The 25,004-nt window shown below is 47.0% G+C and overlaps 1 protein-coding gene across 1 annotated transcript in view; it reads left to right on the forward strand.

Moving 5' to 3' along the window:
- The first annotated feature begins 240 nt into the window (after positions 1 to 240).
- Positions 241 to 25,004, forward strand: part of SORCS3 (sortilin related VPS10 domain containing receptor 3) — a 314,167-nt gene continuing 289,403 nt past the window's right edge. The window contains exon 1 of the mRNA XM_076338968.1: positions 241 to 1,259. Coding sequence (XP_076195083.1) covers positions 660 to 1,259 — 600 coding nt within the window. The 5' untranslated portion in view covers positions 241 to 659. The remainder of the gene's footprint in view (positions 1,260 to 25,004) is intronic.

Here is a 25,004-nt window from a genome sequence, read left to right on the forward strand (position 1 = left end):
ACGTACAGGGTGAGGAATACCTACACTGCTGTAAATACGAGTATACGTAAATATACACCAGAAGAAAACAGTGAATGACGGCTCCTTCGTCTCAGGCAGGAGCGCACACACCAAATCAGGAGAAAAGGCTGGGTGATGCTCCAGCTGATTCGGTGCGGCGCGGTGTCCCGCTCCCCCTCCCGCCCCCAGCCCCGCTCCCGGCCCCCGGCGGCGCGGCGCAGCGCGGCTGGTGACTCGGTGGTGTATTTCAGCGGCGGCGGCGGCTTGGCAAGGCTCGGGGCTCCTCCCCCCGTGTGGTGTTACCCTCTCACTTGATCAAATCCTTGAACGTGAACAGTTTCACTGAAAAGCACTTTTCAAAAAAAAAAAAAAAAATCCACCAACAGTAAGGAACAGAATCCAACTACCGGGGAGAGAGTTTTTTTTTCTTTTTTCCTTCTTTCCTTTTTTTTTTTCTTTTTTTTTTTCCTGGTCATCGTCTCAGAGGCTGAGAAAGAGGGAAGAGAAAGAAGGAGAGCGAGAGAAAGAGGAGCCTTTTGCAAATAATAATTATTATAATTAGAATCCGGCCCCTTTCTCCTTAAAAAAAAAAAAAAGCCCTAAACGCAGCATCTCGTCCCCCCTCCCTCTCCAAGCCCCCCGACTCGCTCCGCAAAGGCATGGAGAAGGGGACTAACTGCTTTCCGACCTGCCACACCGTTTTTCTCGCCTGGACATGGCTCTTACTTCTCTCTTGGTGTTGCACCGGCGCCGAAATAACTTGCAGATCCTGCTCGTCTCCATCTCCTTCCTGGCCATCCTCCTCGTCTCGCCTTAGGCAGGAGCAGCGACAGCCGCCGCCGCCGCCGCGAGGATTACGGAGCTGGCCGGGCGGCCGAGCGCGGGGCTCGGCCGGGGCGGCGGCCGCCGCGGAGCCGCTGCCGGGCGGGGAGCCGGGGGGCCGAGCGGGGCCGCGGGGAGCGGCGCTCCGCTCGGCGGGGGCGGGCGGCGGCGCGCCCGGGGGCCGGCGCCCGGCGGCGCCGCGGATCCGGCGGAGCAGCGAGGGGCGCCGGGCGCTGCCGGCGGGCGGCGGCCGGGGGGTGCCCGCGGCCGAGGGGCAGCGCGGCGCCCGGGCTCAGCCCCGCGGGCCCCTGGAGGAGGGGAGAGCGGCGCGGCTGCGAGGGGCAGAGGAGCTGCGGCTGAGCAGCACCACCTTCGCGCTCACCGGGGATGCGGCGCACAACCAAGCCATGGTGCACTGGTCCGGGCACAACAGCAGCGTGAGTATCGCCCCATCGACCCGACCCGGCTCGGCTTGGCGGGGAGGGAGCCGTGTGCCCACCCGCGAGGCGGGATGGTGCCGCGCTTGCCGCTGCGGCCGGGGGTGCGGGGAGGCGAGGGGCGCTTGGCGGGCACCTTGCTCTTATTGCCAGGGGGAGGGGGACACGGAGCGATGGCCGCAGAAAAAGAGAAAAGTTTTCCTGGGGAAGGATGAAGGAGAACGGGGACACCTTTCTCCCCCCGCCCCGGAAGGCAGAGCTGTGATCTCCGGGGTAGCGCGATCGGAGCGCCGCCAAAGGGGCCGGGCTGGCCGGAGCCTTCTCCCTTGCGCAGGGAAGACCCCCGGCTCCCCGCTCCAGTCTGTCCCATGTGCCTGCACAGCTGGGTCCCCTTTCTCTCTGTCTCTTCATATGTAATATACACCTCGGCACGCTTCGCTGCCTCTGTGCCAGGGGATGAGTGATGTACATCGGTGCTGGAAAAGCCCTCCTGTTCCCTGCTCTGCATGCTGGCGACAAGAGAGAGCCCATTAATTCGTTAAGGGGTGGAAAGCCCCACAGCACGTTAAGGGGCTCTGAGAGGAGGCAGGTAGTGCAAGCACAGTGAAAAGTTTATAAAAAATCGGTGGCATCTCAAGCCTTTTCCCTGAAGTCAATAATAACGAGTAGCTGAGGTGTCCCTGAAAGTCTGTGGGACTGTGTGTGCGCAGGGGGGTGTGTGTCCCAAAAGCCCACACGCCATCGTGCCATGATAGTGCAGGGCCCTCCCTCGCACCCGGCTTTGCAACGCCTGGCAGATGGCTGTGGACAGAACTTCAATTTTCTTTTAACTTAGTATCAGAAATACTATTTCCCCTCTGATGTAAAGTCTGAGAACAGGCGTAATTTAAAGGACTCCGGGAAACCTTTATGTCTGGTGATGATATTCCCATTATTCTGATTATTATAGCTTGTCACTGCCTTGAAAATGCCTCTTTTATTGTTTTGCTGCTATTGGAAATGGGCATAAAGCAATTAACAGCATAAAACAGATCGGCTGGATTTTCAGATACGTTCTTTGTGAAACTGATTAGTCATTAAAAAGCAAATTCTGTCTGTCTATCTATCTATCTATCTGTGCATCAGCTATAGCTTCATAATGTGCAATTCAGCCACCTCTTTATTTTTTTGACTGGAAGTTTTTTTCTTTATTTATTATTACTTTGGCAATAATTCTGACAGCAACGTAGATGTTACTTTGATTGAACCAATTTTTAAAGGCAGTTGTGTGTGCCAGACACGAGTTCCACTCTCATTAGAGATGAAAGCAAACATTCAAGAGAAAACAGCTGCATGGTATATTTCAGCACTACACTTGTCTCTAGGATTATTTATTTTTAATATAACATGGCATGTAATGAAGAAAACAACCTATATGCCCTCTCTTTTGTTTTAGTTTGGTGCTGAATCAAGGGGTGTTGAGCAAAAGAAGCTAAAATCCCCCTCATCCCTTCCCAGCATGGATTTCCAATAGTTTTGAGTATTTCTGGTTAAAGTAGCAGAGAAAGCTCATTCTGTAGGCATTTGCGGGGGAAAGAAAGGTTATTTTTTTCTAAAGTGCTTGTCAGAAAGTGATTTTCACAAAATTCTCCCTCCTTCCTTGTTTTCTTTTATAGAAATATGCCATTTAAATATCTAGTTTCCTTTATTCTTTAACTCCAGGTGACTGAGAAGGGTAATAAAGGAAAATGTCTCGATTGTTCATGACTTTCCATTAAGATTTTGCACCTCAAGGTACCATGCATTGAAAGCTTCCAACTCAAAAGCACAAGCAAAAGCAAAAGACTAGTGTTTATTGCCAGTGTGGTGTTTGTAGGAAGGAAAAGCAAGCGTGTTAATGAATACTAGTGTTATCTTTTCATGATTTTTCTTATATGACGTTTAGCATCTGGAGACTTTTTCTCTCCTGTCTCTTGGAGAAAACACACTGCATTTAGTGATTAATTGGATTTTTTTTAAACAGTGTAGAGGGAAAGTTAAATGCTGGAACCTGGGTCCTTTCATTTATTAGCAGAGAAGGCTGAATCCAATACCTGTTTTTCTACTGCAGTTCAGTTTTTACCTGATTCTGCTGTTGGGGTGGCTGTGGCACAGGATCGTCAAGCAATTTGCCCAAGGTCACTCAGGGAAAGAGTGTGGCTTCTTTTGCCAGCCACATTGGTTCCCAGTCTCTCATCTCAAAGCATGTATTTTCTTAGGTCACGGTAGGCATAAAGCAGCAGGAAGGTGTACTGAAAATGGACGAAAGATATTAACTCGTGTCATGATTATGCCAGATGACCTAGGACAGCAGGTAGGACCTGTCTGTATGCTATTGTTTTCAGGCCACCAAAGCAGTAACGAGGCATACAGCTTGCTTTTGCCAATTCCCTGTTACTCAAACAGACTTCAAAACTTAAGTTTTTGTCTCTTATGATTTATTAAAAACATGATCAATCAAGTCTCATGCAACGAAGCAGTATATTTCAAATCAGGCATTAGTGGTGGGGGATTCCTAACAACTGGATGGGTTTGCAACGAAGAGGAAAGCAAGGTAATAAAAAAATCAGGTTTTTACTGGGATGTATAGATCTACAAACACTCCACAAAAGGGAGATCTTTGCAGCTGCTGCATGTCCTGTTACCTAGAATGTTAAAAACCTCCTGTGTTTTTTTCAATTATTTTAAAAGCAACTCCCCCTCTGTTTCCTATCCCCCTTTTCTCCCATGTCCCTCAAATATCAATTTAACTTATTAAAAAATAATCCCTTCCAGGCAACAAACTTTTGTTTTCTCCATTTGCGGATAGTGAGGTCAGGATTAGGATAGAGGCAAAAGGCTGGTGAGATCGGGGAATTTGGGTTCTCTGCTTTGTCCTGCCCAGAGGCTTTTTCTGTGACCTTAAGAAAGACAATTAACCTCTCTGGATCTCCTTTTCCATGTTAAATGAGGATAGTACTACTTAGCTACCACAAAGTGGTGGTGTGGAGCAGAATTCATTTTGGCTTTGTACAATACCTGAAGATCTTCAAGTGGAAATTGTTAGGAAAATGCAAAAATACTATTCTGTGTAGAAATGAGGTTTGTGTTCTCTGTGTTCTTGGGAAGGGGACTTGGCTTAATTCAGTGGGTCTGGTATTAGGAAAAGGAGACTTGGACTTGGACTTCAAGTATCAGTCTGCCCTAATAGAAGCATTTATTGGGAGAGGTCACTGAAGCTCTTGAGGGACCTGGTAGAGATCAGATAAAATGTTTTCTTGCTAAGGCCTTTCTGAAGGAAGGAGAATTTTTAGTGAAAATTACTATTATTCCCAGAAGATCTGCAAGCCTTTCTTTTTTCAAAGCCATTCTTCTCTGAACACACACTGTGTACAAATGTGCCATTCGGTGAGCAGTTGTATCCTCTACACTTGTTTTCCCTCTCTCTAGATGGTTATGTTATTGCATGATTTTTTTTCTCGTTCTGCTTACCAGATGCTCTCTCCAACCTTCCTGTGAAGATGATCTGATTCCTCAGATTATCTTTTCTTCCTTCCTCTCTCCCTGATTTCTAGGGTAAGGATCTGCAAAAATAAGTAGCAGCACCTTTAATGCTGTTACAGCTTTAAATCTCACTATCTTGTTTCTTGACAATAGTTTTTTCAAGATATTTCAACAAGCTACAGTGGATAAAACACACTTACTCAGATTGCTCTCCTGATACGATCACTAGTGGAATGGTAAATGGGGGCTGTTGTCATTAGGTTTCAGAGTTGTCACTCTGATGAATGTAGCTGTTTATAGGAAGTACTTAATTCTGTCCATGCTTTTTCTATGATGGAAGCGCTACAAATTCTGTGGTGGTGTGGGCAGTTTTTTTCAATATAAGAAGCAAAGATGCACATTTTTAGCTTTCTTTTAACCTCTAGAAGACATTTTCAATCCATTATCTATGGAGCGGCCTCAGCTTATGATCACAGTGTGCTTTAGCTATCCCATGTATACATGCCCTTGCCTTTCTAGTAACCAGAGGCAAGCAAAGTTGAGGAAATGCACTGTGATGCCACGGTAAGAGCAGGAGAGGGCATTTGTCTAAGGCATGTGCAATATTGCAGGTTGCTTCAGCCAGGCCAAGTTCCTGTATGATCCTAGGGGTTGGATTTTTCATGCTATATGAAAAATATCAGCAGTGCATATTTTTATCTCAGTGCAGTGCAGCAGTGCAGAAGATAACCTGGAGAAGCATAGTGTGCCTAAGTGATACAGCTGCTGCTTGTGCAGACCACGCAGCTGCATTGATGCTTATAGTATGATCCAGGCTCTGAAAGTTGGGGAAGGCAGGATGAGAGCTGGTGAGAGACTGGACTGGCGCCTTGTTTTATCTTGTCAGCCATGCTACACTGTTTTGTCCAGAGGTCCGGACAGCCTGTGGCTGTCATCTCTAGAGTTAACATGGTTGCAAGATTTGCTCCAAGACTGGGAATATGAGATGTCTTTGGGAGAAGACTCTGGTAAAGGGGAGGCTAATAGTACTACAGTAGCCCACAGCCACCTGAAGTAGAGTTAGAAAGAAGATGCAGCTTATCTTATTGGTTGAAGAGGATATAACGTGGCAACAGCCACAACATATGTCAGACTGGACACTAGGAAGAGTTTCTTTTCAAAGAAAGTGGTGCAGCAAGGCACCAGAAGGTTTTGGGAGTCTCTGAGTTTGGAGATTGTCAAGACTCACATAGACATGATCTGATGGTGACAACCCTACTCTGAATGGGCTTATCTAATTCTTTTCCTCCTGCTACCACTGATCCTATTCCTTTACCCTGTGCAAGCTCTGAGGGCTGGCAGTGAAAAGCAGGTTGTACAAGTTCTCGCAGTGAAGCCTGTCTCTTCCGGGAATGATTCTTCTGAATGCTGTTGGCAGTGTTCTGGTGTGATCTGCTAATGTACTGGTGATTTGATGCTGAGACATTACTCACTCCCATGGCGAATTACAAGCTGGGGAGGCTGATGGGTTTGCTGTGTGCCAGGTAGTTTTTCATTAAGATGCCTAGCAATGCAGTGTGTGAGGGGCAGAACGATGTGGGCAGTATTTGCAATTCCAAATAGACTGCTATGCTTGGAAGGGAGGAGGGGGAGAAAATGAGCCTTTAGGCAGGCAATGCTGCATTTAGTTGTCGGCCATGGGTAACTGTTCCAACAGTCCAGTTGGATTTCAGTTTAAAATGTTTACTCCTAGAGTGCAAGATGGTGACAGAGCAATCATATTAATTGCATTGCATTTGGTAGATATTTTAATTGCTATTCTAGACTGTTTCTTTCTCAAATGGCTTTTGGCTAGGTTGTGGTCTCATTGCCGTTGAAGGTAGGCTGGCCGTGTCACAATGTCTTGATGCATTTCCCCTTCTCCACTACCTTTAGTAATGAAGTTTGCCACTGAAGTCCTTCTCTAGGACTTTGTCGATCCCTTTTTAATTAATATTCAAATAGAAGATGGGGAAATAAAAATGAAACTCTTGCATGGCAATTGCTTTTATGGTTGTGTTGAGTTGGTAGAGCGGGAAGAAGGCGTCTGGAAAATATTCTTTGGGTTATTTCTCTCCAGACTGGTTTCATTGCAAAGTCAGGTCGATGTCCAGTGACGGGCCTTGATGTTGCTTGTGGATCCCGTGAAGTTGGCAGATTCCCCGGGCCATTACCCTGCGTAGCGCGGTAAGCTGTCGATGTTCTTGTAGCCCAGAGCTCAGTTACAGAACTGCTCCTGTTTTAGGTGCCTGTCAGCAGTTTCCCTTCAGGCCTCAATACTCAGACTTTTTCATGCTCAGGGATGAGGCCTAGGATTTGTGGCTAAGCTTTCACCGTGATTTAAATGCAAACAGAAACAGCTATGTGATTGTTTAATTAATTTTTTTTATGGAAAACATTAATCCAATTAGATGACAAAGTATTTTGAAAATGGGTTTGAGCAGATAATTTATGTTGGGCAGGAGAAATTTTTCCCAAGAGGGGGGTGAGATGAGACAAATAGTTTTTTAAATGCAAGGCTGTGGGAAGATTAAACTTTCTGAGAATTTCCAAATTTATAGCTGGATTCGTAGTAGAGATTTTAGAAAAAATACGAAAGCAGTGTCGTCTAATGGGCAAAGCACGGGTTAAGGAGCAAATATCTTTAATGTTGGTTGTACTAAAGGATACTGGAAGCCAGTCTTGCAAACAGTCAAGAATTTACTTAAGTCGTACCATAGTGTCATGCTCCTTAAGCTCCCTGGATGTCTGTAGATAGAATGGAGGAGAGCAGTAAGTGCTTACCTGAGTCAGTACTCTCTTACAAATCCAGATTTGTTTCAGGATTGAAGGAGAAGCCTGAGCTCATGGTTGGGATTGGTTCCAGGGCAATTGCAAGGAAATGTGTCAGTTATGGAGTTAAGGCTTGGGTTTGGCTGGGAACTGGTCAAGTTTAGCTTCCAGTGCGAATCTGTGTTTGAAGGTGTGGAGTCCAACCTGCCTCTAATCAAGACAGTAAATTAAATGACATGTTCCTTGCGAAGCATTGAATGCAGTAAACGCCGAAAGTCCCCAAAGCAGCAAAGTATTTGGTTGGATCCTTAGTGTAGATTGATATAGGACTGGTCTAGGCCAGTTTACTGTAGTTGAGAATTCAACCTGCAGTATCCTACAGCAGTGAAAAGTGCAAGGTAAGGATGAAAAATGAGTACAGAGGTGAGGAAACATGGGGCAGTACAGCAAGGAGACCTGTGGGCCCTTTACATTCTCTGAACTACAGCCACAGGGCTGTGGGTGGATGAGCTTCCTTCTCTCTTGTGCACAGCCCTCCCCTTTGTCTTGCTTGGCTCTGGGAGGTGGGAGTTTGACCTACACTGTAAGCCGTGCTGGAGAGTGATCTGGCGACGTTCTTGGCAGAGCCTAACAGGGATTTTAAGCTGAAATAACCCTTAGTTGGAAAATACTGCTTTGCTGAAGCCACATCTTTGCATGCAAGTTTCTTGGTTTGCTTAAAATCCCTGCAGGAATCCAAGGCAAACAAATTCCCAAATCCTAACTTCCCCTTAATGTCCAGGGAGAACTGCAGCACTGTTGTTAACATTTCCTCCATGCAAAAACAAGGGCAAGACAGTATTTCCTTTCCTGCCTTTATGGGGTGTTGTGAGAGTGAAGGAACTGAATAAAGTTTGCTGCATGTTTGAAGAGCGTGGCTGTGTGGGTGTTAAACATATTTGATAAATAACCTGCTATGGAAATTTTAGGGTTAATTCCCAGCCCTCATGGCCCCCAGAGTCCCAGCATACAATAAAAAGCAGAAAAGACTAATGCCAAATAATCAAACCTCTCTTTTTTCCCTCCCTCTCAGTCCTGAAGGAGACCTGATTGCTCTGCCACTGAAATCAGTGGCAAAGCCCTCTTATTCAAGGAGGGTCCCTGACGCTGAGGCTGTCACTCTGTTTTCTCCCCTTTGTATTCAGGTATGCAACACAAACGCTAGCCAGGCAGATCTGCAGAGCACTACAGAGCCTCTATGCCCAAAATAGAATCACTTTTAATTAGCTCCAGCGTGATTTGGACACCCTGGGTTGCAGGCTGTAGGAAAGGGTGCCGGGTTGCTGGTGTGTGAAAAGCAGAGCTGGGCGCTAGAGGGAGCGTGGGCATTTGCTAAAGGAAGGAAAATACTGCAACGCATGGGGAGGGGGAGCTGGGGCCTGGGAAATGCACGCTGGAAAGGCAGACGCTGCTGAAATACTGATGTGAAAACCCTCCTGGAGTCATTGGCTCTGTGAAACTCCTGCTGTCTGGGGTTCCCTCTGTGAGAGAGGAAAATAGTCTTAGCAGGCACTCGGCTGTGGTAAAGCACTTCACCCCCCCTTGCAGCTGATACTATCTCCCTTTTGTGTCATCTCTAATTGCTGCTAGGCTTTTTCCTGAAGATGGGACTCCCAATGCCGGGGTCTCTCATCTGCTCCGGTCCCCTCCAGCCTGATTCATGTGCCTGTAAAACCACCAGCATCCCACCAGCAACTGCCGGCAATGCTGCTGGGTTGGGAGAAAGGATGATGTTAACATTTACAGTGCCAGGAAGCAGCAATCTGAATCCTGGCTGCTCCTGACTGAAGCAGTGTGTACTCTCCAGCTCCTCAACTGCCGTGCCCCGTTTTGTCACAGGCACTAGCCCCCGAGGATAGGTGTTGATAGACCCACTTTGCTGCCGATCTTCTCCCTCTCCTACGCCAGTTATAGCTGATAGGTGGGGGCAGGGGAGTTGCACTTCGTTGCCTCTCTCCCGGTGCATGATCTGCAGAGGATACGCTTGTCCTGACAGGTCTCTGCCACTTGGGACTCCACAATATTTTGACCAACTTGAGGATGCTGCACAAGTTTTAGCGTTTTTGTTCCTCTCTTATTTTCTTTCTTGTGAGTGTGGGGGTACAGAAGGGACTGGAATTCATCCCAGCCACTGCACGGTGGGACAAAGTAACATTTCTTCCTGGGAAAAGTGGTTGCACTTACTGGTGTCCTTGGGACTAAAACAGATGTTTGGGCCTTGGAAAAACTAGGGCTGAGCCACAGCAAATCAGTTAGGTCAATGATGGGCTAAAGGCCTCAGGATCCAAAAAGCAACTGCTTTGGCACTGCTTCAGACACTACGCCAGTCTATAACAAGTGGGTACTACTGGTACATTTTCAGTGGAGAGCGATGCTGCTGATAAGCTCCAGAAATGCATTGGGCCCCTTGTGGAGATTTGGTAGAGGACTCCAGTGAGGGGTTAGAGGAGCAGAGGGCTTGAGAACAGAGCTCCGGCTAACTTTCAAGGAAGAGAGAAAAGCATGGGTTGAGTTCAGATGTGCTTCCTTGGGGTGCCAGAGGAGAGCAGGCTGTGCATGCGGGTTATCTTCATGATTTTTGGACTTGCCATTGTGCCTACTGGGGGTGTGCATTGCCCCATGCCTTGGCTTCCCCATCTACAAGGAAGAGTTAACTCACACGCAGGGCTGTTGCTGAGGCTTAAAATGGATGGATATTTGCAAAAGCTGTTGGGTGGAAGAGAACGTATAAAACACAATTATTTAGCTCTTGCCAAAAGTGCTTTAAGACCTCATGAGTGCAGGGAGGAAAGAGTGGGAGCTCTCATTGGTTGTTAGCCTTTCCCTGCGTTTTGTGCCTGACTGGAAAATCCCCTGCAGCTGTGATTGATACCATCAGGTGCAGGCAAATGGGGCCGCCTGTCTGCAGTCCTTACTTGCCTCTGTCAGAAAACTGGGGGGGGGAATTCTTTCTGCACAAGGTGTGTGGGGGTGGATGACTGTATTCGTGGGCATTTCTCTGTTCTAGGCTTCCTGTCCTTTACCACCAAACCCTGCCAATTTTGTGCTTACAGGGTAACAGACATGACTACTTATAAAGCTCTTATGCTGCCTACTTCAGCTGTGTATTTCAAAGGTCACTGAAAGGAAGATCAGTAGTATTATTCACTTTTTTTTTTTTTTGTGAGAAACTGAGGTATGCAAGAGAGGAGGGATCTCTCCGGGTTGGGCTGCTGATCACAATTAAAGTTGGAAGGCAAGTTTTCTGACTCCTGTCCCTTATTGATATGGCTCCTTAATGACAAAGGGCTTATTTTACTTCATCTGCCACAGCTCAGATGCTGGGTGTATTTTCTTTTTAGAAGAGATTGCATGAAAGAAAGGAAAAATAGGTGAGCAGAGGAGCTAAGAGGGAGAAGAACAGGGCTCTCATTAATAATAGAAAAGTGGAACATGCTCAGCTAAAATCATTAACAGATTGATCAAGTTAAAGCACTGCAAAGTTCTGGCTGAAAGTGATTTAAGAGCATCTTTGTCTGCTGTTCTAATCCCTGCATGGCTTCTCAGATTGAGTTATTTCAAACCACAGCTCCTTTTGATCTGGCTGAGAATTGACATGGTGAGACTGTGGGAACCATGAATTTGGGCTTCCATTGGAAATACAAAGACAGGAGAGGGGTCACATCTGTCTGCTGAGTGGGTTGGGAGCTGTCTCTGAATTATGTGGCTTGTTTGTAATGGGTTGGAATAATTTAGCATGGTAGTCATAGCAGGGCACGTGTAGGTCTGTGTGCCTGTTCGTGCAATCTTGTCATGGGATAATGTAGTAGGATGCAAAGTTCAAGGGTCTTGTTAGCTTTTGGAATCATTAAGGTGGCTTCCCCACCCTTTGTATTACACTTCACAATGCAAGGAGAAAAGTCTCTGCCCCCACCAAGTCCAGGTGAAGGACTCCTGAGTGAGCCAGGGCAATTAAATCTTCCTCCTGCCCTCTTGAATGGGGCCTGGGCTGGGTCTCCCCATGTCAGTCTTCTGCAAGGTGGAGGGCTGGGGCAGTATGTGAAGGGTAATGTCCTTGTTCTGGCACCCACAGTGTCTTTCTAGCTTTTTTCCCAACCAGCAAAATGTTGGTAGCACTTGACACTATAGTGGGAGTGTGGATGGGGGTGCAGAAGGGTATCTGGGGCTGAGGCCCTGCACTCCTAGACAGACCTTCTATCTGAACCGGCATGAACTCTGTGTTTGCAGTGGGACAGGGTTTTGCTTCTGTTTGGGTATCGAAAGGCTGTTGCAAGACACAAGACTGGTGAGCCTGCATGTAAAGGAGCATGGTGACCTTGTGTATGGGAAGCCTTGCTCGCGGTGTGTGGTGGGATAGGCAGGCAGGCAGACCTGTGTATCAGGCAGGAGGTCTCTGAAAACCACATTTGCCCTCTGGCCTGAAAAACAGCTTGCCTATGAGACGGTGAGATTGCAAACCAATATGACGGCCATGCTACTTGAGAGAACAGTGATTTTAGAAGAGAGGGAATCTTTATCCAAATGTGATTTGGCAACTATTGGAGCTACACCAGGAGAAAGCCCCATGCAGTCACAGTGTCCATATCAGGTGTTACGGAGATATAATAGAGGTGGTTCAACTGTCATTGGCCAGACTTTCCTGGGTAGCTGAGCTTTAAACAGAAGGGCTTTCAGAAAAGCGTTGGATATGGAATATGGCAGAGAAAGATCTGGCCAGGGTATCCCACTGGCTTATGATTTCTGCTGAGTGTTTTTGAGCCTCTGCCCTGGTAGCTGCACTGAACACTTGATTATCTGGCCTGTGAGAGCTGTCTGCTCTCCAAAGGATCAGAAAATTAGTAAAATGCCTGGTCATTTTGTTAAGCAACAGAAGTTAGCCATCATTTATCCCTTAACTGCTTGCCCTTCCAGGACTCTTCTATCTCTCAGTGTTTTCTTTCATCTGTCATGATCCCTCATTCTGCTGCCCATTTGGAGGAGTAAATAGTGGCACATGGTGTACTTGGCTGAGCATTACAGGTATGCTGGAGGGCCGGCTGTGGTCGATACATTGATCAGCCGGAGCCCTGCCAGCTCTCAGGATGGACACTGGGTGGCTTATGGTTCAGGCCAGATATTATTTTGGGACCTGCTTCTTCACCCAGCTGAGCTTACAGGAACTCGGTGTCTCTGTGACCTTTTTCCCCTCTTGAATTCAGCTCAAATTGGTCAACAGGTTCCGAAGTTACCCTCCCGTGCTAACTCACAGACAGCATGGTCTGTTGCGTGCAAAGCTGAAACTTTGTTTCTTTTTGAAGGCAACCTAAACCACAGCTATAGCGTCAGCACGGAGGCGGCCTTAATTGAGTTAATTAATATTGTTCACTGTTGTTTTTTTGCCAGCCTGCCTGGGAACTCTGTTCCTTTAATCAAAAGGCAACGTCGCTGGCAGTGTAGCATTCTCAGTTTGCTTGTACTGCATCTCTTTGTTGCAGGCTCAATGCTACCCTCCCTTGCTTTTAATTAATTAAGGATTATCTTCATTATTTGTTCCTACCTCACATGCTACAAGTAACAAAGCCTGCTTTTCTGAGTTGCGCTGAGGTTTTGTTCTGGTGGCTCTTAGCTTTCTGTGTGCTTTTTCATTTTTTGTTTTTTGGTTTTTTTTTTTTTTTTTTCTTTTTATTTGTGCTTCCTGTAGTGCTACTGGAAACAGGCAGTAAACTGGATCGGGGAGAAGGCGTCTTAGTGAAAATTCACAGAGAGGAAAGAGACAGGTCTAGCTCCAGCACTGAAGATGGAGATCGAATGTTAGATGGTAAAATAAAATATTGGATCATTTGAGAATGCTATCTTCTGTAAAATGGGAGATTCTCATCTTCTGATGAGAATCTGATGATTGAGTTCACGCAGGCAGGGCGTGCAGGGAAGGCGAGCGGGCAGGGCGCAGTCCCCCTCCCGGCTCTAGAGGCCAACTCAATTGGTAATCGTCGGCTTCCGAGAAGAGGACCAGCTATGGTTTCCACTCGGCCGAAAGCCGTCGCCAGAAGGAATGAGGCGACCCAGATGGAGCTCACACGCAAGCATACAGCTGTCCAGGTCTCTGGCTGCAGGGAGTGCCTGAGCCTGTCAGCTGTACCAGAGGGCAGCAGAGACACCACCTGTGTGTGGTGTGACCAGGTGGATGATCTGCTCGGCCTGGTGGCAGAGCTGAAGGAGCAGGTGGAAAGGTTGAGGAGTATCCGGGAGTGTGAGAGGGAGATAGATTGGTGGAGCCGCACCCTACCGTCCCTGAGGCAGAGGCAGCAGATGGAGGCTCCGGGAGAAGCAGAGGATCCCCTGCCTTCTTGCCACCAGGTAGAAAGAGGGGACCTAAGCGACGGGGGGGAATGGAAACGGGTCCCTGCTTGGGGTGCCAGGCGAACCCCAGCCTGGCCTCCCTCACCTTCCCGGTTGCCTTTACACAACAGATATGGGGCCCTGGAACTTGAGGGCGAGGCAAACAAGGATGTAGACGAAGGTCCATCCAGGGGGTCGCCTAGGGTGAGGCAGTCAGCCCCACGCATTATGACTGCCGCTGCTAAGAAAAAAAGGAGGGTAATTGTCATAGGCGATTCCCTTCTGAGGGGAACAGAGGGCCCGATATGCCGACCGGACCCGTCCCACAGGGAAGTCTGCTGCCTCCCTGGGGCCCGGGTCAGAGACATCACTAGGAAGCTCCCTGTTTTGGTAGAGTCTTCCGATTACTACCCGCTGCTGGTTATACAGGCTGGCAGTGATGAGGTTGCAGAGAGAAGTCCTGCAGTGATCAAAAGGGACTTCAGGGCACTGGGGCGACTGGTTGAAGGATCGGGAGCACAGGTAGTGTTTTCCTCTATCCCTACAGTGGCAGGGAAGGATACTGGAAGGAACAGGAAGACACACCTGATCAACAGGTGGCTCAGGGGCTGGTGCCATTGGAGGAATTTTGGCTTTTTTGATCATGGGGAGGTTTACATGGCACCGGGCCTGCTGGCGACAGATGGAGTCCAGCTGTCTCACAGGGGGAAAAGGATCATGGCTCATGAATTGGCAGGGCTCATTGAGAGGGCTTTAAACTAGGTTCGAAGGGGGAATGGGATAAAACCAGGCTCACTAGAGATGAGCCGAGGGGTGGCGTGCCGATGCCGGGGGTGAAATCGATAGCCCAGCTCAAGTGCATCTACACCAATGCACGCAGCATGGGCGGCAAACAGGAGGAGCTGGAAGCCATTGTGCAGCGGGAGAGATATGACTTAGTCGCCATCACAGAAACATGGTGGGGTGATTCTCATGACTGGAGTGCTGCAATGGATGGCTATAGACTCTTCAGAAGGGACAGGCGAGGAAGGAGAGGCGGTGGGGTGGCCCTGTATGTTAGGGAGTGTTTCGATTGCCTAGAGCTCAACGATTGTGATGATGATACGGTTGAGTGTTTATGGGTAAGGAAGAGGGGGAAGGCCAACGAGGCAGATATCCTGCTGGGAGTCTGTTATAGACCACCCAACCAGGATGAAGGGGCGGATGAAGCGTTCTACAAGCGGCTGGCAGAAGTCTCAATCGCTAGCCCTTGTTCTCGTGGGGGACTTCAACTTCCCGGATGTCTGCTGGCAATACAACACGGCAGAGAGGAAGCAGTCTAGGAGGTTCCTGGAGTGTGTGGAAGACAACTTCCTGACACAGCTGGTAAGTGAGCCTACCAGGGGAGGTGCCTCGCTCGACCTGCTGTTTACAAACAGAGAAGGACTGGTGGGAGATGTGGTGGTCGGAGGCCGTCTTGGGCTTAGCGACCATGAAATAGTAGAATTCTCCATTCTTGGTGAAGTAAGGAGGGGGGGCAGCAAAACCGCAACCATGGACTTCTGGAGGGCGGACTTTGGTCTGTTCAGGACGCTGGTTGAGAGAGTCCCTTGGGAGATGGTCCTGAAGGGCAAAGGGGTCCAGGAAGGCTGGACGATCTTCAAGAAGGAAGTCTTAAAGGCGCAGGAGCAGGCTGTCCCTGTACGCCATAAGAAGAACGGGCGGGGAAGACAACCGGCCTGGCTGAACGGGGAGCTCTTGCTGGGACTCAGGAAAAAAAGTAGAGTTTACCACTTGTGGAAGAAGGGGCAGGCGACTCAAGAAGAGTACAGGGATCTTGTTAGGTCGTGCAGAGAAGAAATGAGAAAGGCAAAAGCCCAGCTAGAACGCAATCTGTCCGCTGTCGTTAGAGACAACAAAAAAAGTTTTTACGAATATATGAATGACAAGAAGAGAGCCAAGGAGAATCTCCATCCTTTATTGGATGCGGGGGGGAACATTGTCACTGAGGATGAGGAAAAGGCTGAGGTACTCAATGCCTTCTTTGCCTCAGTCTTTAACAGGCAGACCAGTTATCCTCGGGGTATTCAGCCCCCTGAGCTGGAAGACAGGGATGGCGAGCAAGATGAACCCCCCATAATCCAGGAGGAAGCAGTTAATGACCTGCTACGCCACCTGGATGCTCACAAGTCTATGGGGCCAGATGGGATCCACCCGAGAGTGCTGAGGGAGCTGGCGGAGGTGCTCGCCAAGCCACTCTCCATCATTTATCAGCAGTCCTGGTTGACGGGGGAGGTCCCAAACGACTGGAGGCTTGCCAATGTGACGCCCATCTACAAGAAGGGCCGGAAGGAGAATCCGGGGAACTACAGGCCTGTCAGCCTGACCTCGGTGCCGGGGAAGATTATGGAGCGGTTCATCTTGAGGGCGCTCACAAGGCATGTGTGGGACAACCAGGGGATCAGGCCTAGCCAGCACGGATTCGTGAGAGGCAGGTCCTGCTTGACCAACCTGATCTCCTTCTATGACCAGGTGACCCGCCTAGTGGATGAGGGAAAGGCTGTGGATGTGGTCTACCTGGACTTCAGCAAGGCCTTTGACACTGTCTCCCACAGCATTCTCCTCGAGAAGCTGGCGGCTCACGGCTTAGACAGGTGTACTCTGCGCTGGGTCAAAAACTGGCTGGACGGCCGGGCCCAGAGAGTTGTGGTGAAAGGAGTTCAATCCAGTTGGCGGCCGGTCACGAGCGGTGTTCCCCAGGGCTCAGTTCTGGGGCTGGTCTTGTTCAATATCTTTATCAATGATCTGGATGAGGGGATTGAGTGCACCCTCAGTAAGTTTGCAGACGACACCAAGTTGGGTGGGAGTGTTGATCTGCTCGAGGGTAGGAAGGCTCTGCAGAGGGACCTGGACAGGCTGGATCGATGGGCCGAGGCCAACTGTATGAGGTTCAACAAGGCCAAGTGCCGGGTCCTGCACTTTGGCCACAACAACCCCATGCAGCGCTACAGGCTTGGGGAAGAGTGGCTGGAAAGCTGCCTGTCGGAAAAGGACCTGGGGGTGCTGGTTGACAGCCGGCTGAACATGAGCCAGCAGTGTGCCCAGGCAGCCAAGAAGGCCAATGGCATCCTGGCCTGTCTCAGAAATAGTGTGGCCAGCAGGAGCAGGGAAGTGATCGTGCCCCTGTACTCGGCCCTGGTGAGGCCGCACCTCGAATACTGTGTTCAGTTTTGGGCCCCTCACTACAAGAAGGACGTTGAGGTGCTGGAGCGTGTCCAGAGAAGGGCAACGAGGCTGGTGAAGGGTCTGGAGAACAAGACTTATGAGGAGCGGCTGAGGGAACTGGGGTTGTTTAGCCTGGAGAAAAGGAGGCTGAGGGGAGACCTCATCGCTCTCTACAACTCCCTGAAAGGAGGTTGTAGCGAGGTGGGTGTCGGTCTCTTCTCCGAAGTAACAAGCGATAGGACAAGAGGAAATGGCCTCAAGTTGTGCCAGGGGAGGTTTAGATTGGACGTGAGGAAAAATGTCTTTACTGAAAGAGTGGTGAAACATTGGAACAGGCTGCCCAGGGAAGTGGTGGAGTCCCCATCCCTGGAGGTATTTAAAAGACGCATAGATGAGGCGCTTAGGGACATGGTTTAGTGTGTGGTGGTGTTGGGTCGACGGTTGGACTCGATGATCTTAGAGGTCTTTTCCAACCTCAATGATTCTATGATTCTGTGATTCTGCCCCAAAGCCAAAGGGTAACAGTCATGAAAGTCACTGACTAGTGGAGGCTGTTCTCAGACTGGGGCCTGAATGAGCTGCAGAGATTTCTTCGTGTGCTCATCCTACTGGGGACACGGGTGAGAGGCAAGAGCTGATCCATGGAACATGTGAGGACACAGGAGTGAGTTGATAAGTGTGTGAAAGCATGCAGTGCTGTTGTTTCTGTTTCACAGCTCATGGGGAAACACCTTGTCTAACGCTGTACATTCTTACTTACGAGAGTTCTCTGTAACATTTATTGCCCTTGGTAGCTAACAGGTTTATCAGTACAAAACTTGCTATTCCTGTATTTATCACAATGAGCTGCATGTGGGCACCTGAGAGGAGGATGGGAAGGGACAGAGTGGAGCTTCCTGGGCTCTTTACATCTTTTAAAATCCCATTTTAATCACTGTGTGCTTATAAAAAAAATGTGTTTTAGAAATGTAGAAGATACTATGCCTATGTTTACATGTGTGTAAGGATATGTGACCTGATAACTATAGAACTAGGTATATAACTATTTAACTAGATAAAATGTAGTTACCATGTAACCAGAGATGATTTGGGGCTGTAGTCTGATTCTGCCTGCTTTTCCTCTGTTCCTTCTCTACACGCTCCTGCTGTTGCTCATGTGCTCTGATCCCTTTATATGGGATTGCAGGTCCCTTCCTTCTCCTTCCCTTGCTATGGCCTTTAGACAGTGGCAGTGGGCCCCTGGTATGAGTCAGGAGTGAAGGTTTTTCCTGTGCCTGGCATGGTTGGATCCTGGCAGCCCTCAGTTATCGACCGTGTTCCTTAGGTTGAACGTGGTTGTTCATGTGCTGAATTTGGAGCTCTCATAAAGCATGTGTCCTCCCTGGGTTCAGTTCTGCTCTGCTCTCATCTGCAGATCTAACTGATCAGGAGATGGGAGGGAATGGTAGCAAGGTGGAAAAGAACTGGCAATTAGTTGGGGTCTGTCCTTGCAACCTTTTCTGTCCTGAGTTAAAAGCATTTTTTCAGAAAATGCCTGTGGAGTTGTAGGGTTTTGAGAGATAAGTAGAAAACTGTGCTTAATGGTAAACATTTGCGAGCAAGAATGGCTTTTTTGTTTGTTTTTTTACCCAGGTGTATGTACAGCACCTTGCACAAATCTTGTGTCTTTAAAGAATGCTGTATATAATAGGGTTGGCATAACCTTGCTGTTTGTTTTCACCTACGTATATGGAATTTGAACTCCCTGAAGGGGAAGCAGTGTGGGCATTCCCTGCCAACCTGTTCCTGCAGACCACAGATGATCAGTTCTGATGGGGAAGATGTGGCCTTTTCTGTTGTTTCTGTCTTTTTGACACTGGCCTGTGCTAGTCTCTGGGCTGGCACGCTGGTCAGTTTTTGCTCACTTTCTTGCTCCTGAATGTGGGGCCAGAAGAGGTTTTGCTACTGCATGATGGTCCCCCGTGGTGAATTCATGCTGACAGACAGTGGTGGCTACAGGGAAGCTGGTAGCTATTTCAGGTTCATTCTTTATTTAAATGCTCTCCCTCCAGAGGCAGGCTTGTGCTTGACTTGTACTGATGCCTTTTCCTTCTGCATCCTTCTGATATGGCAGCTCCTGCCCAGGGCAGGGACAGGGGACCAACCTAATGGAAGGAATTAGCACCAGAAGATTAAAAAAAAGGTCCCCTGAGCAAGGCACTCACAACTACTGGGAACTTAAGCAGTATTTTGATGCTGTGCTGCTTTGTGGCTAAGTCTAACCCCCACTGGGAGAGATGAGAGGAAAGCGATTATTTGGAGTCAGTGTGCAAGTGTCTAGGACATGGTCAATTCAGGTTGGACGTGCCATGGCTGAATGATGTTTGGAGTTGTCTCAGACAAGAACTAGGCTGAGAAATGCCATCGGGAGGCTTTTTTCCTACTTATTTAGGTCATTAGGAAAAAAACATTAATGCTATGGTAAACTACCAAGTGTCACAAGCCATTGAACTACATGGTGAAGCAGAGAGTTGTCTCTTGAAGGGGTTGAGCAATCCAGGAATACAGTCCTTTAGAAGTAGCTTTTAATCATGATGAGGACTTTAACTGCAAAGTTCCACCAAGCAGTGTCCAAAGAGCATGTCAAACAAAAATGAGGCTTCTTTACTGCCTTGGTGGAGACCATCCTGGTTTGTGGTATGGCATGTTCTCTTACTGCTTTGCTCATTGCCTGAGCTCTTTCCAAGTTCCGATGTTGGCAGTGACTATCTCTAGCTGTGCTATGCTGATCCTTCACTGGTCCTGGGTTTAGGTTCCCCACTAGCTCAAGTCCTGATGGCTCATCTGAGGAATGCAGCCAGTGCTTTATATGGTCTTGGAGAAAGCCTCGAGAAATCATCTGGGCTTTGGTTCAGGAGTTAAGGCTCCTTAGCTCTTGAGGCTGAATGACTTAAAGCACAAATAGACAGTGTAGTAAAGGTGGTGTATTTATTAGAGCAAGTTCCCATTAACTCTTCTCCTTGACAGGTTAAATATCTCTAGCTGTTCCTGTCCATTGTCATACAAGATCTGACTCAAAGCCAGTGAATTCTTTGCATTTCTATTAAGTTTAATGGGTTTTGGACATGTGCCCAGGAACATAAGATCAGATGTGCTGGATGAGAGTAAAAGTCCATCTATTCCCAGTGTCACATATCTGACATTGCTCAGTAGCACAGCTGTAACTGGCATTGAATTGTATCTGGCATATCTAGCATCTGTCTGGAATCAAGCATACGTAGTACACAGAGCTCTGCAAATAATTTACTGCTCATCTTGGTGTTCTTGAGTGTGTGTGGGGTGGTTGACAGAAGAGAAATAATTTGGGCTTAATCCTTAACCCCCATCTCCACCCTGACAGGTCTCCCCAGATTCTGACTCGGACCAAGCATAGACTCTCATTCTGATTTAAAAAAAACCCCAAACAACCAAGCAAATAAAAAAACCACATCCCCCTAATTTTTAAGGAATTGTTTAAAGGATTTTTTTGTGTAGAAAAGCTGATATTTTTATTTTAAAAGGTTAAAATGAAACATTTATAATTATATACTTATGAAAGCAAATTCAGCACAATTTAGGAGATATAAAATATGCTGGCTTTAGGTTGCTATTTTACTGTAAAAAGTCATGTTTGAAGATACTACCCCCTCTGATTTTCTGTGCTATGCTGTGTCTTGGTATAAAGTTGTTGACAAGAAGGTTGCAGTGTTTATGTGCTCTTGCTGGAGGAAAGCAGTGAGCTCCATGGATAAAAATAGAGATTATAGTGTCTGATGCAGGCCCTGTTAGTAAGATCATGTTGCTTTGTTTTAATTACAGGAATTACCTTGCTGACGTTTGTCAGTCAGCAGGGCAGATGCTTACATACTGTTCTGGAGGTGGCCAGAAAGTAACAGTTACTTTTGAGAGTGTTTTTTTTTGAGGAAGAAGTTTTTAAACTGAAAAAATCAAACTGAAAATTGTGTGTGTGGTTTTTTTTTTTTTTGTGGGTTTTTTTGTGGTTTTTTTTCCCTTTCATATGGGTTTGGTAACATTTTTTGCTAATAATAGCAGTTGACAAAAACTAAAATCAAACTCCCTCTTCTTTGTCCTGGTTAGAAACTCACCAGTTTATGGCTGGGTAGGTTGGGAGGTTGGTGTGTTTGAGAGTGGAGGGGGAGTTACACTTCAGATCTAGATCACTTGGTCCCATTTTTGAGTTCCAAGAAAATATTTTGGCAAATGCTTTCATTTTGCTTAAAGGGCTGTTTTTTTGGTTGTGTTTTTTTTTTTTTTACCCCAAAGTTAAGTTGCAACTGAAATGGAGTCATGAGTGCCTTTGGAGGCAATGGCGTAGAGCTCACATGTATTACTTGTGCATGATGGAGAAATATATATGAGCTCATCTTTTAGCCTTTATATTAACCACTGACAAGCTGTTTCCCCACCCTTTGAGACTGACTGATGGAAAGCACTGGATAAGCACTGCTATCTATAGCTATTGGCAGCTGATGTTTGGACTAAGATGCTTTTTCTTCCTCCTTCCCGCAGCGAATCGGGCGTTGGCCACTGTTCAAGGCAGGCAATAAATGCGAACCATTCTATCGTATTTTTCCAATCTTAATATTCCTGGGTTGCACAAACAGCATAACAAAGTTGTGAGACTTGTGGCCTGTTTGGTTGTGATCCCATTAGTCTGCAGGGGGTTGTAGTCTAAGAGCTGCTGCATAGATGTTCCAGTTGAATTCAATTTATGGTTTGCTTTTTGAAACATAATTTCATTTCTGAATGTGGAAAGTGTATGGAGCTGGAGATTTGTCCTGGTGCTGAGAGGAGAGTCCTAGTCTGATTATTTAAAATGAATTAGTTCTGATGAAATATTTAGCCTTTAAACAACACATTTAATACAGTGAATTGCATTTTATTTATTAATGGCTCTTGCAATGAGATTTGGAGAGCAGTTCTGCTAAAACGCACTGTTGTGATATTGCAAAATATAGTAATGACTATAATATTTTGTTGAATTATTAATATCCACTGCGCCTACAGAACTACATAAACGTCAGATTTCAAAATTGTTTTTAACCGAAGAGTGATATGTGGGCATTGGTTTGCTTTTTTGGATAGTTTTTCAAACATTTTTTTTTTTTTGTTAATTAAAGGGACAAAATGAAAGCTGGAAGGACAGTCAGGTGTTGCCACTGTTTAACTCAATTCTCTTCTCATTATCAAAGCACCCCCAGGAAACGTGTCGAAGATTATTTCTCTCTGACAGAGCCAGGTCTTTTTGCAAAGACAGATTCCTTGTAGTGGAAAGATTGCAGTTAAAGGGAAAGGTGTGTGGGAAAGCCAGGCACAAGGCTGACCGAGACCGCTGCTTCTTTAGAAAAATGCCCTTGTCTAACTGCTACCTTCTCTACTGCCAACTGGCTTATTTGTCCACTTCATCCATCCCTTGGTGGTTATTGTCAAAGAAAGCTGAGCAGAGCACTTTTAATCTCTGTGGACCAGATTTTTTTGCACTAGGACAGACGCTAATCTGTCAAAGGTTTGGCTTCCAGCCAGTGACTCTGCTCAGTTCAATTTGTGGCTGTGGCCCTCTGAATGATAGCCAATTCTGCCTGTTGGGCCCCAGTGCCTACCTCAGGAGGGATGCTCCTTACCTATTTCATTCCATGTGGTGTCCAGGGAGCTCCTGGATGTTGGCTGGCCCATGCCTGGCCTGGTGTTGGGAGTGTGATGGTTTTGCCGTGGATGTTCCCCCAGCACAGTTGTGTCCCATGCCAATGACCACTTTCAGACAAACTCAGGCCTGGTTTAGGGGACAGGGTAGCCCAAGGATGTTTCCTTTTGGCACCTTGTCTTGGGGAGGAAGGAATTTTAGCCAGATGGAGGCAGACCCTGATGTGCCAAGTGGACCAATAAATGGGCCCTGGCCTATTTTATTTTCTAATATGGGCATAGCAAATGAAGAGCAAAAGTGATATGAAGGTAAAGGTCTCTCTTCATTTCAGCAATCTTTTTTCCACTATTCTCTTTGAATGGAGTAGAAGTTGTATGAAGTCTCCCTGGACTTTATTTGAGGCCTGTAATACCAGTACAGGAGGGTGAAGGTGTGGGAATACACCAAAGATTTCCCTTATCCACCTAAAACTACTGCTCTGGAAGCATCCAGTTAAACCACTTGTCCAATTACCCCTTGATCTCTGGTGTGACTTTCTGGGTTGCCAAGCAACTGGGAAAAGCCTGCAAGGCACACTTGTTAATTACTTGCAACCAGTGTGTTTTCCTCCTCCTCTCAGCATCTTTCCTACTTTTATTTAATTTTCCAACTGAAGCTGTCTATCCAAAGGAAGTCTTTCTGGATATTTGGGTGTATCCTGAGGCCCTCTGAAAGATCTAATTCATGAGTCTGCACCTGGAGATGTTGTATTTGGTCTGGCTGGGATGGAGTTAAGTTTCCCCATAGCAGTCCTCATAGTACTACTGTGCTTTGTGTTTGTAGCTAGAAAGGTGTTGATAACACAACAGTGTTTTGGCTACTGCTGAGCAGCTTTCCCACAGCATCAAGGCTGCTTCCCCGTGCCCCCCGAAAGGCCAGTAGGCTGGGGGTGGGCAAGAGGTTGGGAGGGGATATAGCCAGAACAGCTGACCCAAACTGACCAAAGAGATATTCCATACCATATGATGTCATGCTCGTCAATAAAACCTAAGAGAAAGGAGGAGGAGGAGGGGGCATTTGCTATTAAGGCGTTTGTCTTCTGGAGCAACTGCTATGCATACTGAGGCCCTACTTCCCGGGAAGTGGCTGGATATGGCCTGCTGTTGGGAAGTAGAGAATAGTTTTTTTGTTTTCCTTTGCTTCCGTGTGTGGCCTTTGCTTTTCTTTGTTAAACTGCTTTTATCTTGCCCACGAGGTTTTTTTCTCTTATTTTCTTCCCCCTGTCCTGCTGAGGAAGTGAGTGATAGAGCAGCTTGGTGGGCACCTGGCAGCCAACCAAGGGCAACCCACCACAGATGTACATAATACACATATAGACTTTATTTGATAATAAATTAGAAACTCTCTGAGAAGGAGATTCAAGTGGGAAGAAGGTAAAGTGCTATTAGCATTTTGGGCTTCATGGAGTACAGATCTGGAGGATAAACTCCTAGCTGCATGTCTTAGAGTAGAAGTATTTTAGGTGATCCAACAGGTTGCAATAAACAACTTGGGCATGTCCAAAGTCACTTGGATTAGGATGACCAACTTTCTTAGCTTTAGGAGCCAAATGTCTGAATCTTTGTTCAGGAGCCAAAGGATATGGATTGCAGAGAGTTGATGGGAGAGGGAGCTCTGGACTTCATCTGAAGATAGACAATTGCATCGCTTTTTGCAGGCCCTGCCATGGGATGAGGTTGGACTTTCTGTGCAGCTCTCAGAGCTAGTGAAGTCAAGAGAGTAATTCTGAGGAGGATCAGGCAAAACCAGCAGGAGCAAGAGCAAAATAAGCTGAGGGTTACATACTAATCCCAGAAAGATTGTTAAAACTTTGCCTTTATTAGCTATTTTCTTTCATCTCATATTTGATAATACTGCTCCTACTCTTTGGCTTCTGGAGAACACACTTGAGTCTTTCAGCAGAGCTATGTTTATGCAAACTGAAGAACTAGTCTTAAAATAGCATCTAGCATTAAACTGTCATAAAGCTGTATTAAGTGGTAGTAATACTAAAATGAATAAATATACCACCTTAACCTTGTTAAGAGGTACATTAGTCTCCATGTTCTTTTTCAGACAACCCTTTATTTGTAGGTAATCTACTGGAAAAGAAGGCATTAGTCTAGTCTTGTTTCTAAAATCCTGCTGACAAGTTTCCCCCTGTTCATACACAGGGGAGGAAGAAGCAGTAATCT

The sequence above is a fragment of the Aptenodytes patagonicus genome, chromosome 5 (assembly GCF_965638725.1).
Source record: "Aptenodytes patagonicus chromosome 5, bAptPat1.pri.cur, whole genome shotgun sequence".
In the NCBI taxonomy this organism is placed as follows: Eukaryota; Metazoa; Chordata; class Aves; order Sphenisciformes; family Spheniscidae; genus Aptenodytes; species Aptenodytes patagonicus.